Genomic DNA, 17,578 nt, shown 5'->3' with positions numbered 1-17,578 from the left:
GCCCAACTGTAATTTCAATGACGAAGTCATCAACGTATTTTCGTCCCAATCAAGACGTCTGGAATTCACATAAATATGTAAGGAATTTTATTATAGGGATTTAAAAATATATTTTGTGTAATAATAGGGTCAGTAGTAGCCCAAACCCTTTAACCAGTATACGCCACTGCATTTACATCATAGCGTCATAGAGTTGGGGAAATAATGATGCTTTTATGTCACATGAAGCTTTGTCTACACTAGAAACATTTGAACTTGCATTTAAGTCACAAAGTTGGGGGGGGGGGAGAGTTGGTTCACTGAGTTCACAAACACTTTCATCGTACTTGCACTTATCACGGGGAGGAAAACTTTACAATATTACATTGCTTAGATAAAACGCAACTAATATAAGAATACTACTAGCATCAGTGACTAATCACTAATCATTTGCTACTGAAAACTATTGATGCAAGGTTTTTGTTATAGTCCTGTTCTACAGTAGTATTTCTAGAGGATGACACACACTGTCTACTACTTAGGCCTATTGAACATTTATTGTAGTAATTAGGCTATATACTGTTACTGACTGTACATTTTTCGAATATATATTTATTAATTTATATTTTATTAATGCGTGCTGATTGTTTTTAAATAAAGAGTTAAGAGTAAATAATTACCACAGTAAATGTTGGATAGGCCTAAGTAGTAGACAGTGTGTGTGATCCACTAGAAATATATATATATATATATATATATATATATATATATATATATATATATATATAGGCTACAGCAAGGTGATCGAAATGAAAATAAAGAAACAGTAATTATGGCTAAACTAGTGCTGAGGTAGTTCCCTTCTTACTCCGTTTATACACGTTGCATATACGAATCTGTGACAGGTTAGGTTTGGTTAGTTTAGTTTAGGCTTTTGTTATGTCTTGCATATACGATCAACTGTCTCCACACACAAAAAAAAAATCCGGTAATTCGGTAGAAAAATTTGGTCAATATGACGGAGACATCATGGAGGATCACTGACAGGTTGTATTTGGTTGTTTAGGCTTTTGGTATACCTATCAAAAACATAGGCTATATGCAAGACATACAACAACCTGGTACTATCCAAGATGGAGTCGCTGTTTTCCCGATCAATAGGATGACGTAAGAGGCTTATATAACGTCACGTATATGTACACATAATATTGCAAGTACGAAAACTAGTTTTCATAAAATTTTGACAATTTAACTTACCTCAGTGTTGGTTTAAGTGCTGGGTGTTAATGATATTTGTCCATAGTCCGGGTATGCTTTTTTAATGTTGTTTATGAAGTCGAGAAACATTTGACCAGCTTGTTTTGTACACCCATTTCCCAAAAGTAAACTAATGCTAAATTTTGAAAGATGATGATTTTACAGTTTTCGAACCGCGTGTTTGTTGTTATTGTAAACTCTGTTCTACACTGCTTACATTTAAGGCAGTACTGAAAATTTTTATATTTCAATCTTACTTGCCATACTATTTTTTCTGCAGCATCACAATTAGTACAAGCTTTTGATGTTTTATCTGGAATTAATCCTTGTTCGATTCACCAATTTACACTACTTTTGTTATGTGTCGATGGCTTTGCATAATTCGCGGAAGTTTATGGTCTCTTATGATGCGTCAGGTATGGTACAGCTGTCAAAAGAAAAAGTGGCCGCTCTCCTGAAACAAAGTTCCCTTCGGGTATCTTCGCTACAATTCGGAGACAGACGATGTTACATGTTGTTGGACCACGTTGCCTGATATCTACAGTTATAATTGAAGTATACTGTGTGTTATTCGATAGCGTAATGGTAGTGTTCAGGCCTCTTATTCATGAGGTCCTGCGTTCGACTACAACCTCGTGCTTTTTATGTCCTTTTTTGTTCTGTTTTTGAGAGAGACAAACTAGACATAATGGCTCCTTTCTCTTTTATGATTATTTTAGTAATTAACATCAGGTTCATTAATATATTATGCCATGACTTTATCATTATCATTATGATATTATGGCTGCAAATGGAAAGAAAAAAGATTTTATTCTCAATAAAATATCTTTCGTGGCATAAACATAACAAATTTACTGGCGTCGGCCTTAAAACATTAAAACAATTAAGCGTTCAAAAAACAAAACAAAAAGCCACAATTCAATATTTAGTCTATCTTCCTCTTATCTCGATCATCTTGCAGTCGAGTGGGCATGGAATTGACTAGTCTTTGCAAATAGCGACTGTTCTTAGACACGATATTCCAGGCATTCTGAACATACACACATAAACTTTCTGTCCATGGGCAGGTCTTTCATTGCAAACCCAGCAATCTCCAATCTTTCCTATTTTCTGCTCTCCTCCTGGTCTCCGCATATGATCCACATATCCTAATGTCGTCTATTATTCTTTTCAACCAGAGACCCAACCAGTTACTTTTTATCTTTCTAATCAGTTTCAGCATCATTCTTTCTTCACTCACTTTTTCAAACACAATTTTATTTCTTATTCTGTCTGTCCACTTCACACGCACCGTTCTTCTCCACATCCACATTTCAAATGCTTCAATTCGTTTCTCTTCATTTCGTCGTAATGTCCATGTTCTTTCCCCATACAATGCCACACTCCACACAAAGCACTTCACTAGTCTCTTCCTTAGTTCTTTTTTCAGAGGTCCGCAGAAGATCCTTCTTCTTCTATTAAAAGCTTCCTTTGTTCATGTTTGCAGTTTTTCTTGGGAAGGATAGGCCTAAATGCGGTAACATCCCGTTGCTTTCCGCACACCACTATCTCTTTCGCATCTTATTAAATTCCAGGGGGCCCAAGCGTGGAGATGAGGAGAGTGGATTTGACTAATTGGGCCCTCCGGACTTCACCGAAAGTCACGGCAAGGGTTAAATATTAATTCTATCAGGATGTTTGACCCGGTCAGAGACCGGGAAATCTCAATTAGCCTTTGCCCCCCGCATCCTGGACTAGCTTCTACGAATCATCAGAAAATCTTAGAGTGTGATTGGGCCAATTTTTCCGAAAATGTTTCCACACTTTTGCTCTCGTAGCTCAGCGGACGAACGTCGGAATTTAGATGTCAACGTCTCAGGTTCAATCCCTCGTTACTCCTTTTCATTTTATTGTGGTTCAAGATAGTATAATGTAATAATACAAAAAGAAAAACTAATACCAGTATTATGCAACTGGATTTTTCCAAACCTAATATTAAATTTATGTTATTTATATCGCTAAAGAACGATTACAATATAAATAACTTGAATATTATTTATACAGTATCACTAAAGAACGATAACAGAATATAAATGATAAATATCGGTTTGTTTAATTAATATACTGCGAAAGAACAATAACAAAATAAATAACTTGAATATTGTTTTATAATGCTAATGAAGGAAAACAGAATATAAATGATAACTTGAATATTATTTAAATCACTAAAAACGGTAACAATATAAAAAACGTGAATATTATTCATATCGGAATTTCACAGATTTATTACAGATGTATTTAAGAAATTGTAGAAGAATAGTAATTAGTAACAGTGTCCTATTTATTCTTCTTGGAGCCAAATTTGTAACTTTTAAAAGTGTGGTAACTATGTTGAAGTGTATGTGTTGTAACGGATGCTTGATTTGTTATGTATGTGAGTCAGTTATGGGATGCTTGATGTCGTCGCAATGTCGTAATTATAGTTTCATTGTGTTTGTGTGAGTATTGTGTATTAATTTTTGATGTATGGTACGGAAAGCTGCATATTTGTGTTATAGAAGTGTTACGGTATGTGTGTTGTTAATGTTTTAGTATGTTTCAAATTGATACCTGATATTTGTTTTGCAATCGCAATGCCTAATTTACGGATTGTTTATGTTTTGTTTACATCACGTAAGCTAATTTAATTTTCTTTTCCATTTCTCTTTATGCTTATCTTTTTTGTGTATAAAACTATAGCCTATACTATACATATGTAAAATAGGGCTAACCCCCATTGGAGATACAGTAATAATTATTATTCATATCGTTATAATACGATAACAGAATACAAATGATGACCTGAATTTTATTCATATCTCTAAAGAACGATAACAAAATATAACTAACGTGATATCCATAAAGAACGATAACTGGATATAAATGATAATTTGAATATCATTTACATCGCTAAAGAACGATTAAAAAATAAAATGAAAACTTGAAGAAGGCCCGAACCCACGACCTTTGAATCATTAAACAAGCACTCCACCGCTGGTCTACGAGGCGCAGACATGAAACACTTTCATACTTCCGGAACTCCTTGTACAAGCACATGCGTCGTGTAACATCGCCGCGACCCGAAGTGGACTTTGAAAATATTCTCTGTTCACGAGTGCGGCCACTTTTTTTTTTTGACAGCTGTACATGTACATAGTTTATTTAATGCATTAGCCATCATATGATTATTACTAGAATACTAAAGGGAGTAGTCGAGAGTCAATCGATTTAATATACGTATAATAAGACAATTGATAGTGGATAAGTGGAGTAACGCCATCTTTCGAATATTTATATTACTTTTTTTGTATAATACAAGTTAAATAGTTCGTGATCTATTTGTTATATTTTAATGTAAGAAAGTTAGTAGCAAACTTATGAATTCAGTTTCATTATATAATAATGGAGGGTAAAATCCAAGACCTAGTCGCAATCATACTATATAACGTCTTTGGTCGCAATTTTCCTGAACCAAATGGAGAACGCTGACGCAATATATGACGTCAAGCACGATGCTAACAGCGTATTCCGAATCTCACCGGTCCGGTGGCATCAATGACGTCACTTTGCAGCGAAATAAGGAACAAAACTGCTGGAAGGATCGATGGCTGTCATGGCGACTGTACAAGTTGTTGTCTGTGCTACGCTAGCAAAATTTTGCGAAATTTTCGTACTCCCATCTCGTTCAAAGAAAAGATAGCATAAACAATTTATTTCTTGAACCGGTAGTAATAATGGGTCCGTTGACATGTTCGCTCATAAGCCATTAACATATTGTTTTTACGTTGTGCTCATTACAAACAATACAGCAGAACTTAAGCAGAACACACTGCCATGACACAACAGTGCACGATGTTATTCGTCTGCTAATTCCCGCCCTATACAAGAACCAATCAGATTCGCTGATGGCGGCTGATGGAGACTGCCACCACCTCTGCAAGTTGATGGCACCGGTGCGACACCGGTGGAGCATCAATGACGTCATCGGTGGAATTCGGAACACCGTGATGCCATCGGATTGCTCACCGGTGAGATTCGGAATACGCTCTAATACTGGAAGATCACTTTTCATTCTCCCACCCTACACCACTTCACTACACTACACTCCCTTTCTAACATATTTTCTTCTACTTCTATCTTTCAACCTATACCTACTTTATTCTACAAATTACTTCATATTAAATTGAAATATACAACTTGCCTTCGAATACGCCGGGATTCGATCCTAGAACCGTTCGTATAATAAACCACCATCATTGCCATTATGCTACGAATTCGTTGTTAAAAATTATACTTAGATACAATTAATATAAAATACTTCCAAACGCATTAAATATACAACTCCATTAGGTCAATGTAGAGTATCCACCGCCCATTGAACGAATATTGGTTAAACGAGCGTTGAGCGACTTCCGCCGATTTTGGAATAGATAGCGACGCACGTAGGTTAGGTTAGTTAGACTGTGCTTTTATTATCCCGTCAAGACGAAGGTGAAAGCGATAGAGTGTGATTTTTTTTTTCTATGTTGGTAGTTCAAGTGCGTCGGTGTCTATTCCAAAATCGGCGGAAATCGCTCAACGCCCGTTTCACCCGAATATTTCACACTTTTATCACTGGCAATGTTGCGCTATAAACCAATTTTCGCAAATCTAATGTAAAAGACTGCCTACACAAGCAACAAGTTATACTAAATGTTTAGGATTAGTGTAAAACTGGCCTATGTCTCCTATAGTGGGCGGGACATAAATAACATTCACCACCATCCCTTATAAATTCAACGATTTTTCACTTCTAAAATCACCGAAACTACCATAATTTCAGCGCGTTTTCTCGACGAAATTTTTTCAGAACTCTTTCATTTGAGTTGAGTAATACGTACGAACTGCTAAAATTGAGTGGATGCAATAATTTTTACTTGGTTTAGTAAGTTAGTACTGGTATTTTATTTACAACTTTAAGGTACCGGTATGTATCCCTTGGTAGACGTCAATCTATGGTAATATAGTTGACAGTGGGCGACTGAATTTGGTGTGTTTGTGTTGATGTTTCTTGTAAAGAGGGAGTTGCAATGTATTAATGAGTTGGTCTGTTATTTTGTCCTGTGCTGTAATGGAGGCAGGTACATTAGTGTCTAATCGTGAGGATCATGTTGCACTGTGACTTACCCTCCGCTGAAATATATTTCCGTAAGTAATGCAAGTTAAAGGTTAGGTTAGGTAAGTAAGGTTAGGTGATGGGATAACTAAGTGATGTGAGACCGAGGAATATGACAAAGTTAGAGTGAATTACATGAGTGTATAGGTAAGAGATAGGTGAACGATGACTTGTGACAAAGAGTGGGTTAGATGGTAGAATAGCCAAGTGACAGGAGACGAAGTACGGTGGCAATGCTAAAATTATTTATTATTGCTTTCCGTTCAATCTTATTAGTTTGTACGTATTCCCCAAGTCAAATGAAGAAGCCCTGAATAAATTTTGTCGAGGAAATGCGCAGTCAGCTAAAGTAAATAATTACCGAAGAGACAAAATAATGTTTACATTTCAGTGGCCTTCACGACGAATAAGAAAGGGAATTAGCATATGTTATTTTTGTTGTAAAGTAACAAGCACCATAGTCTTCGGAAATGTACATGCTGCTAATTATATCGAGAGAAAATACTCAATTTTTATTCTTCATTTGTACTATATTTTTAATTCAGGGGAAATAATCGTCTTTTAGGAAAATACTCGTATTTTATTCCAGATTTATACAATCATTATGTTTTTTTATTATCCAGGGAAAATAATCGTTTTAACCCAAAAAGAGGCTTAGGATTACTTCAGACTGTACATATTAACCTGTATACTTTGAAGGTTGCTTGGTGAAGGTAAACCAAGTTTTACGAAAATATTTTATATGCTAATTATGATATACGAAAGTGGTGTCACAAAACATTGAGTATGGTAACTCCAGTTTTTTTGCAAGATCAATAGATCTCAATACGTGCCACCCTCGTGGCATGGTATGCGTCTACACTGGTAATCCTACGACATAAGTCACACAAATACTTGATTCTGCTATTGTAAGCATTGTTTTTAACATAGCCCCACAGTAAAAAGCTCAGGGGAGATTAAATTGTGAGATCATGAGGACCGTGAAGTAGGGGCACTGTCCGATCTATCTTTCTGGGAAATGTGTAATCAGAGATTCAATTACTGGCCCCAGTAATGGAGGGTCTAGGACAATTTGTCCCTGACTTTACGTCCCCGGACAATTGGGTCCAGGAAACTGGTTCCCAAAATGTTTGGTCCCAGATTAAATTGGTTCCCAAAACTTTTGGTCCAAGTTGAAATTGGTACCCAAACCTTTTGGTTTCAGATGGTTTCAAAGATATAACCCCACAGTAAAAAGTTCAGGGGAGATTAAATTGGGAGATCATGGGACCGTAAAGTCGGGACTGACCGATCTATGATTAAGAATAAATAGAATTTTTGCTTACAGGGATCTTTGAATAAACTTGAAAAATTACACGAAATTTCTGTCAACAGTGGACTGTGTGGATGGACCTGAAGAGCCTTTAGTCTACCATTACAACACCCTCACCTCCAAAGTGTCATTCCGGGATTGTATTGAGGTGATCAAAGAATTTGCCTTTGTATACTCTCAGTAAGTACTACAAAATCCATGTTGTGTGATGAAAGATGTTACACTGGTTGTACTAGTTGAAATAATAAATATATATTTCTATTTCAGCGTGGAAATAAGATTGCATTTGTTCTGAACTCCATCCCTGGATAGATGTACAGTGTGGGCGAAAAATCTGTATGTCCCTGTCATCAATATAGATTTAAATTATTTCACTTGTCTCTTATGCATCCAAAACATCTGTATGTACTTCACCACGATCTCTGCACAGAAAGATGCATCTCCAGGTCCATTTGCTCATTTTCCATACCATTTGTTGTGTCAATCATGAAGGCATTATGCACAGCATTCTTCAACTCAGTATTTGAAATGTAGCGCCTCTTGCGGACATTCTGCTTTATGATTTCCCAAAAAGAGAATTGTCTGACATGGTTAGATCTGACATTCTTGATGGCCATGACAAAGGTGAAGGAAAGTTCTCGAATCTCCTATCTATTTTGGGAAGCCCATTAAGTCATAATCACACGCTCATGGTGAAATGAGCTGGTGCACCATCTTGTTGAAGCCACATACTATCAGATATGCCTTTCCTTTGGAGTTCAGAAAGCAACCATTTTTTAATCATGTGCAGATAAGTTACAAGTTATTGGATTCACTGGGCCATCCAGAAAGCATGGTCCAAAAAGATGACCTTCTGTTACCTCATTCAGATCATAAAGTGAGAGGATTTTTTCGATTTATAGCAAGGAATATGGGTTCTCCTTGAATCAAAAATAAACCTTCTGATCTTTAGAACTTCCGAGAACTAGCATATTTCTCATTAAAAGGAACTTTCTTTTTTTGCTTCTCCTTTCAAATCCTTTTGCATGTAGACTCTCATGGTTCAATCCAATTCATCAGCACACTTATGTGTTGACTTAACTGGAGTTCGCGTTATTGATTCCTCAGCAGCACAAGTTTCCAAATGCATTGATGGTCTCTCAGTCTGAGGTGTGTTATTTGCAGATTCGGTTGTAAAAATCTTCCATTCCCAGGCCAATAATGTTCTCTCAGATGGTGACACCTTCCGAAAACGCAGCTGAAAATTGATAATAATTTCTGTAATTGTTTTCCCAGTATCCAGTTGTTCATCAACTGACACTGCATTTACTAAATTCTCTTCAATCCAGAAAATGCTTAAATCCGTCATATTTTCATTCACTGCTCGCTCATTTGATAGTTTTCACTTCGATTGTTTGATTGTTGCTTCCATTCATCGAATTTTGCTTCATTTGCTGAATAGTTGTATACCGGTATATGAATATATACATAAAGACATTTGTATCAAGGAATGTACGGACTTTTTTCCCAGTCTGTGTATCTATGTTTACCATGTAGAGCTCACCAGGTTTTGATAATAGATACTTAGAATCATTCTATGTGCACCAATTTCACGCCAAACCCCTATTTTTACGTCATGTAATGAAACTTCATGCAAGATATCTGATTTTCTGCATTTCAGTGTTGATTTTTCTAGCTGATCACTTAGCAACTAGTACTGAGTCTAAATCATGCATCATTAGATTTAAAAAAAGTTGTAATTCAACAACCAAATACTGGAGCAACCTGTACTAATTAATTATTCATGATTCTTCATTTAGCAACAGGAGCTGGAGAAAAACACTTGACTTGTGCTGCTTTAAATAAATATTTTAGTTGTAACATGTACAGACGACTTTGTTACTTTGCTAATTATGTTTAATAAATTTCTCGAACTAGCTTCAATTTAAGCATATATGTTGTTCAATTTTTCTTTTGTCAAAATTTGTTTTCTTTTTGTTGTTTTTTTTAGCTCTGAACCTTTTTACGAAAATGTTAATTGAATATCGTGGATTTAGTTGACATTGCAGAATTGGGATAGCCTTTTTCCTAAGTAATTTTCTCTAACATTTTCTCCATGATGAACACTTGATCACAGAGTACCTCTTTGTTTCACAGTAGATCCATAAATATTAACTCCACATTCCACTACATATCTCTGCTTGAGATTCTGGCTGATATGTAAGTTACATCTATTATCAGGCAGTACATCTCACTTGATGATATGTGCCAGAGGAAGAATAATTGTTTGTATACATCTGAAGTGTGATTAGTGTAATACATTACTAACTTAGTCAGCAGTGTATGTAATGGCGAGGCAAAGGAACTGGCCACCCTACCCCATTATCTCCTGACTTAGTTTCCTCATGAGTAATGCCTTATTGGTGTCACTTATGAGGTTAAAATCTATCTTCGGGCAGTTAACTATAAAACTCCACTACAATAGCGAAAATACAAAACAGTAACTTATTTGTACAACTCCCAATAAACTAAATATGTTGTGAATAAAGTCTACTGCCACTCTTTGATTTTGGGGAAGGCTGGACTCAAGTTATACTAGACACAGTGATTCTAGTCTTGTATTTTTAAGGGTTTCTGATTTCGATTTATAGGATATCAAATGTGCATTGATATCTTGTGATATTTACTCATCAACATCTTTGTTGGGTATTCTTACTTCATAAGATCATTCCATTATTAATACAATATACTAATGGAAATAAAACTAAGACGGAAATATATCTTTTCTGTACAAAACTAAAATAAATGAATAGGCCTAAATAGAGGTAGAAATTCGATGTTAAATATTCTGTCTTGCAGTGGTTCTCAACTCTGTGATTGCGAGCACCTCTGTTTTTGTTATATCTGTATGTAGGAACCAGTGGCGGCTCACAACCTCAAAAGTTGGTGAAGCTCTTTTATTGAGGGACATGATGTACGACTTACCTATTTTTGTAGATTAAATTGATTCGTCTGTCTCTACGAATGGAGAATTTGTCAATGATGTCGTCCTGAAATGGCTGCTTCTCAATCAGATCATGTAGCAAGTCCTTGTGAATGGAGATGCACGCCAATGATGTTAATCTGCCTTGTGCCATTGAATTGTGAAGATTTGTCTTTATGCAGTTGAGTGCAGTAAAACTTCGCTCCACTGAAATGCTTTGTTGATGGTAATGTCACAATAAGGGAAAAGAGCCTATAGTTTTCTTCAATACGTCTTTGTTTTCTCTTACACGTTTTAGTGCTTGTATTAGGGAAAATGTTCTGGTACTCATGATCTGCATAAAGAAGTTCTAGTACTGTTTTCAAAGGACTTACTTTTAACAAATTTGGGAAAGTCTTTTGTAGAGTGGCAAGAGTATTAGAAGGAAAAATATTCGAATACTGAAGAAATTTTGAAGTATTGGCAAAAGAGCAAAACTGAAGCTCTTCAATGTCTTGATATCTAGTGTTAACTTGCATAAAATGACGTCACGTATTTAAAAAATAATTGTGTGTACTTCTGAAAAAGTTCACCTTCTGACAGCTTAACATATTTCCGCCCTGAAAATTCACCGCTTTCTTTAGCTTAAAAAAAAAAAAAAACTGACAGAAACTTCATCTGTTTTCACAAAATCCATCTGAGTTCCATGCTGATTTTTTTATTCCAACTAACAAACAGGGCCAACAAAACAATTTTTCCAAATAAGAACTACCGCACAGCCACTGATATTCACTGTACCACGCACTTTTAAAATGTTTGGTGTAAGATCTTGCACCTTTCCTTTCAGCTTTTTTGCCGATATATTAATAACAAGTGTTGGTTTCCCCGCTAACAATTCTTTTTGTTTTAGTCGGTTATTTAAAGATGCTGTATCAACTATGAGGTTCTTTAGCATCGATGAGATTGGTGATAGCGAGATGAGGCCGAGGATTCGCCACAGATTACCTGACATTCACCTTACAGTTGGGGAAAACCTAAAAAAAAAAACCCAACCAGGTAATCAACCCAAGCGGGGATAGAACCCGCGCCCGAGCACAACTTCAGACCGATAGGCAAGCGCCTCAACCGACTGAGCCACGCCGGTGGTTTCCCAGTAACAATAAAACTCTTTCATCACCTTCAGTCCATCGCGAAAATGGTGTCTGTAACACTCTACACACTATATTGTTTATAGGATACATTCCTCGTTGTTAATAAAAATATTTGACTCATCACTTTTAAAAACAATTATAAAACTATCACTAAAATAAATAACTGCTTAGTTAACTTAATCTTCTAATATATCGTTTTAGCAACAAGACATAACACAGTCACTCTATTCACACGTCTCACAAACTGAAATTAACAGGTACAAAGAAGTGTGAACACTGTGAAAGACAAGGAATTTTTATCTCATTGTATTCGCGTGCCGTTATTTTCCTTTCAAAAGAGCCAAGCCAGGAGGCTATAAGAATGTTTGCAGCTACAAGAGAAATGTTTTGTCAGCAATTCAAGTACCCTCGCAGACAGGCTCTATAGAAATCTTACAAGGGTTCTTTGCCATGGTTACCCATAAACAAATTCGCAAATTGAGAAGGTCTACCTCTGAAAGAGGGATATAGCTGCAATTGTCACCCTTCCCCACTCTGCGCCAACCAGTAGTGACACCGCTTCACGAGCTTCGCCCGAAAAACTGCCCCTGGTAGGAACACAGAATGCTCTTTAAGTTTTGCGATAAAGCATAATTGTAATGTTTCCTTCAACTGTATAAAGGCTCTAAATTTATAGACAGGAACATGAAACGAGTGTTTAATATACAAGATGCATGATTGTATAAAATGTATCACTTAAATGGCTGTGTTTATTTCAAGATTGAAGCTAGAATTGAGTTTAAAATAGTTGTACTTGAAATTGTATTTTTTCTTAAGTTAAGTCTTATGAATGACACATCCATATAACTTTAATATTACGTAGTTAGTTTAAATGTGTTTCAAAACAGTGACATACTTAGACACAAGAAGACTAGTCAGAAAAAATCATAAATGTGAATAGAAATTATGTCGCATTACTTTTCGCATAATATTTTCACATTAACATGTCTTCAACAGAAATGAAAATAATATGGCCTACATTGTGTCTCATGCTAATGTGTTTAACCTGCGTAGCAAAGGTACTCCTGTCTAGTTCATGGCATACTGAGTTTAATCAAACTGCCGTCATTTCCTGTACATTTTTGACACTTGCTTAACCCTCGCGACTTAGTTGCTTTAGAATTTCATGCTAATTTCATTCTACTTATCTGGGTTCTTTTTGACCCCAAGATTATTTTGTGTCATTAATTAGGGTATTTTATGGCTTAATACATTTTTATATACAGTATAAGCAAATTGAAAGTCTTTGTTGCACCTAGATTTACTCTCTATGTTCAAACAAGGAATGAATGAATTAATTTACTTAGTTTAATAGCAGATTATTTATTCCGTAAATGTGTTCTTATTTTTTCAATTATCAGACAACACATTCACTTTCCTTGAAATAAAACACAAAAAGGAAATTTTTATTGCATCAAGTGTTAATTATTATGTTTAGACAATTAATGAATTTAGTCTCATCATCTACTGCAGTAGGAAAAACAATAAGCTAATTTTACAAATATAAATAATTACTCTTAACCCTACATTTTAGCCATAGCCTACATGGTTGTTAATAATGTACCGGTATTTGTTTCATTTGTTCACTTTTCAAAGTACATATTCACTTTGCTTACAACAAAACACTATCACTGCAAAATAATTCTAACTAGAAAATAAAAACGTGTTCTATAGCTGGGGCCATCCACGAACCCAAGCAATAAACGTGAAAAAAAAAATCAATATATAATTGTGAAATAATAATTATTGTATTCTAAAGGAAACTAAAATAACCAAGTATAGCATATCTAGGTTACTGGAACATTTCAGAGTATATCAATGTAGATATTAACATTAAAATATGGTGTGGAGTCAGAAAAGATCCCAGGTAAGTGTCGAGGGTTAACACATTCTCCATCGCTCACTCAGGTTCATGTCGAGAAATAAAGGCAACCTTACGACAGCTATTATGTTGCATAGCCTACCTATAATATTTAGTAGATAGATCTAGTTACATAAGGATTCAAAGATGATAATAGAGCATAGGTAGTCAAGCAGACAGGAATTGGGCATGCCCAGAGCTGGGTGGGCAAGTGCTGGGTAGGCATTGCTCATAACATGAGGCAAGAGAAATTCAGTGGCAACTACTCAGTTACTAATCTCCTAGTGTAGGGGTTCTTAACCTGGGTCCATGGACCCTTTGAAGGTTCTTGAATGGACTTCAGGGTGTCCGTGAAAGTCACATAAAAGTTGGCATGTTTATTCACTATATTATTTCAATGTAAAAAGCAGAAGCATATCTAAAATTGTTTCTCACTTTTTTGACATTTTTCTATGGAGGGGTCCACAGCTTTCACCAGATTTTCGAAGGGGTCCATGACTCAAAAAAGTTTAAGAACCACTGTCCTAGTGGGATTGACAAGATTATTTTATCACCTTATTTCAATATTATGTCTTTCAAAATTAGAGAGTTATATTTATAATATATTTATATTACCGGTATCTAAACAACAAGATGTTTTGCTTTGTACATTTTCTTTTACTTCATTTCAATTTTTCTTTTAAAATTAGAGAGTTGTTTTTATAATATATTTACTTTATCTACACAACGAAATGCTATTTTGATTTTGCTGTATGTATTTCCTTATACAGAGTGATTCACGAGGATTTACAGTCACTTATGGAGCTTGTTTCTGAAGACATTTTGAGCAAAAAATGTCATATAAATGTCCAATTCTCAATATTTACAGAGTTACGTTTCGTTATTGGAATTCATTACTGTAAACAACACGTGATCTTGGTCAGCGAGCAGCCAGCGCAAGCACATGACAATGTCATGTCAGCAGCTGTTTCACTGATGGGGTTCGTGCTTAATGAGAAAATGAGTCAGATTGTTGCCTTTGGTTGCGAATGTTGTGAGGTTCATTCCAACAGTCAGTTCATGTATCACTTCATATTATCTTAAAATTACCTTATGTGCATGTGCTGGTTGTGTTTCTACTACGGGATTGAAACAGAACTGAATGATGTTGGAACGCTTTTTCGAATCATCGTGTACTAAATCTAAGAGTTGCTATAACTGTGATCATCTTTGCCTGAGAATGAGTTGCTTAATTATTATGGTTTGCAGCTAATTCAAATTGCAGAAAATAGAATTTCGATAGTGTCCTACAAAAAGATAAAAAATATGGAAGGTACGAATTCCACTAATTTGGTGTCGTGTACTGGGGGACTCTTTCATTTAAGAAAAAAAAAAAATAGTTTTCTTTTTAATTATTCATTTATGTACTGTACTTTATTTATTATATTTTTAGTCAAAGTTGCATGTTGAAAATGTAATTAACTGTTTCATTATCCAAATACTTTTCATTCTCTTTCTTTTTGGCGAAAATTTAAATTTAATCTCTAGTTTTATTATTCGTCTGCACCATCACTTTCCATTTTAATCTCGTTCATGTGAACAGAAGAGCATGTCTTTCTTTAGTATCCAGGAGACGTCGGTGAACATATGCATAGGATGGATGAAGGATCTTGTCTACCAAACGAAGTCACAAACATGCGAGGAGCTACTTGCGCACATCATGCATGCTGCTACAGATATTAAAGATAGCCTATGCAGTTACATAGAATGTGGTTCACAAGCATGCAGTCAAGTGTATCGAAGCAGACAGCGACATTTTTGAAAATGTGTTGTAAACTCTGTAAAACTGTACATTAGAATGCAAAATTGAACTGCATAGGATCAAGTAGGTGGAAATGGTGCGATTTGTAATAATTATTGTGATAAGTGCGTAAGGAGAATGTAATTTTCTATTTAACAATTGAAAAAGATGTTTGTACAAAGCAACTAAGGAGTTCACAGCACATTTTTAGCTTCAGAATAGTAGCCAATTAAAGAAATGATACTTCTGATTGTTTCATTCTCTATTTGTAATATTCTTTCACCTTAAAACTAAAGAAAGAAGGCATTTTGCAAACAACTTCAAATTAGTGTAACTCTGTAAATATTGAAAATAGGACATTTGTTTTTACGACATTTTTTGCTCAAAATGTCTTCAGAAATAAGCTCCGTAAGTGGCGGTAAATTCTCGTGAATCACCATGTATATGTTTTGTTTTCTGTGTTTTGCAATAAGCAGGAAAATGTCTGAAACAATACTTTACTTTCCTAAAACAACATACTTCATTGATTATGGATTGCTTTAAATTTTCTATTATTTGCATACGCTCATCTCCAATAATATTATTATATGTTTGAGCATGCCTGATGTTTTAATGTGTCTCAATGTTATATTTTTTTTTTTTACTATAACAGTGTCCACATACTAAGCATTTGGGATGTTCGCCAGTTTGAACAGAAAGAAACTGTTCCTCTGTTCTGTTCTCTTTGTAAATAGTTCTCTTAGTATAGCATAAACTACTTCAATCTCCATTAATTTCAAACCTAGATAATTATTATACATTTAATTTGTACTTAAGCAACTAATACGTTGTCCTTAAAGTAAACAATAAATTGTCCAGTCTTTATTAATCAGGCAGTGTTTTATTGTAACTGTAAAGTTAATATTAATTGTAATTTTAATTTCAATTGTATTCTTGATATTTTAGTTGTAGTCCCCTGATAGAGGGGAAGAGAAGGCCTGATGGCCTTATCTCTACCAAATTAAATAATAAATAAAAAAATAATGAAAGAAATAAATAAAAAATAAATGATAAATAAAGAAACAAAGGAAAAAAAGAAAAAGTACTGGTAACTAAATAAGTAACTGAGTAATGAATAAGTAAATAAAGGAATGAATAAATGAACACATAAATGAATACCGTATCAGTAGACCTATCCATATGACAAACTGCCAGCAATGTTACTTCTTGGTTACACTACGCTTGAATGCGCGACACTGTTTACATTTGCAATAGGTTTCCAGCACCCACCCATCAAGTGCACGGGTGTCCAAAGTGCAAAATGCCCGCTGTGAGCACATCTGATATAGAGTATGACCATGAGGAAGTAAAAAACCTTATATTACTGTATTATTTACATGACTCCATACTGGATAAAAATGCCTGTAGTTCACATTTTTCATTGATATCCTTTTTTATATTTTCTGCTTAATTAAACTTCCCTAAAAATTATTTGTCAGATTTTATGTGGTTGTTTAACTGAGAGCAGAAATATTTGAGTTTACTCTCACGTTTAACAAGTCTCTTACTGTTATCACTTACAGCTGTCCTCATTCAGGTGACCATGATTGAAATAATTCTTTGTACTGTGACAAAAGTACCCGGTAAATACATGGTAATTTCTACAAACATATAAATATTTCTAAAGAGCACATACGTATTATACAAAATTAGAAAAAATTAACAACCACATATCTTGAACACTATTTTATTATATCATATTTTTGTTTTCCTTTTATGAACACTTTATTTATCATTTCCCTTTGGTCAATTAGCTGTAGAATTCATTTGTGTTTATATCATTTTTCAGAATCCTTTCCATCAAGGGTGGCTCCTCTTTAAAGGCCATTGGGGCCCATTCCCAGTCCCCATTTTTGAGAACTTAAATTACAATATAGTGCAGTATATTTCATATTAAAGTCATATTTTTTAATTCGTCTCCAATACAAAAGAAATATTTTGCATTGACGCAATTCTGTGAGAGAATGAACTGACTAGGCCATGAGAGACTGCCCTGTATGTAGTTCATTTTAGCACTAAAGATTGGATTGTAACATAGCAGTTCCT

General features: G+C 34.9%; 1 protein-coding gene across 2 annotated transcripts in view; it reads left to right on the top strand.

Annotated features, from left to right (window-relative positions):
- LOC138707893 (inactive phospholipase C-like protein 2) overlaps positions 1 to 17,578 on the top strand; it is an 876,200-nt gene that overhangs the window by 759,672 nt on the left and 98,950 nt on the right. For both annotated transcript variants that reach the window (XM_069837934.1, XM_069837935.1), the window contains exon 9: positions 7,784 to 7,901. In XM_069837934.1, the coding sequence (XP_069694035.1) occupies positions 7,784 to 7,901 (118 nt within the window). The remainder of the gene's footprint in view (positions 1 to 7,783; positions 7,902 to 17,578) is intronic.

Source organism: Periplaneta americana, chromosome 10, assembly GCF_040183065.1.
Source record: "Periplaneta americana isolate PAMFEO1 chromosome 10, P.americana_PAMFEO1_priV1, whole genome shotgun sequence".
Lineage (NCBI taxonomy): Eukaryota > Metazoa > Arthropoda > Insecta > Blattodea > Blattidae > Periplaneta > Periplaneta americana.
Note: the sequence above shows the minus strand (reverse complement) of the source record. Positions and strands in the feature narration are given on the sequence as shown.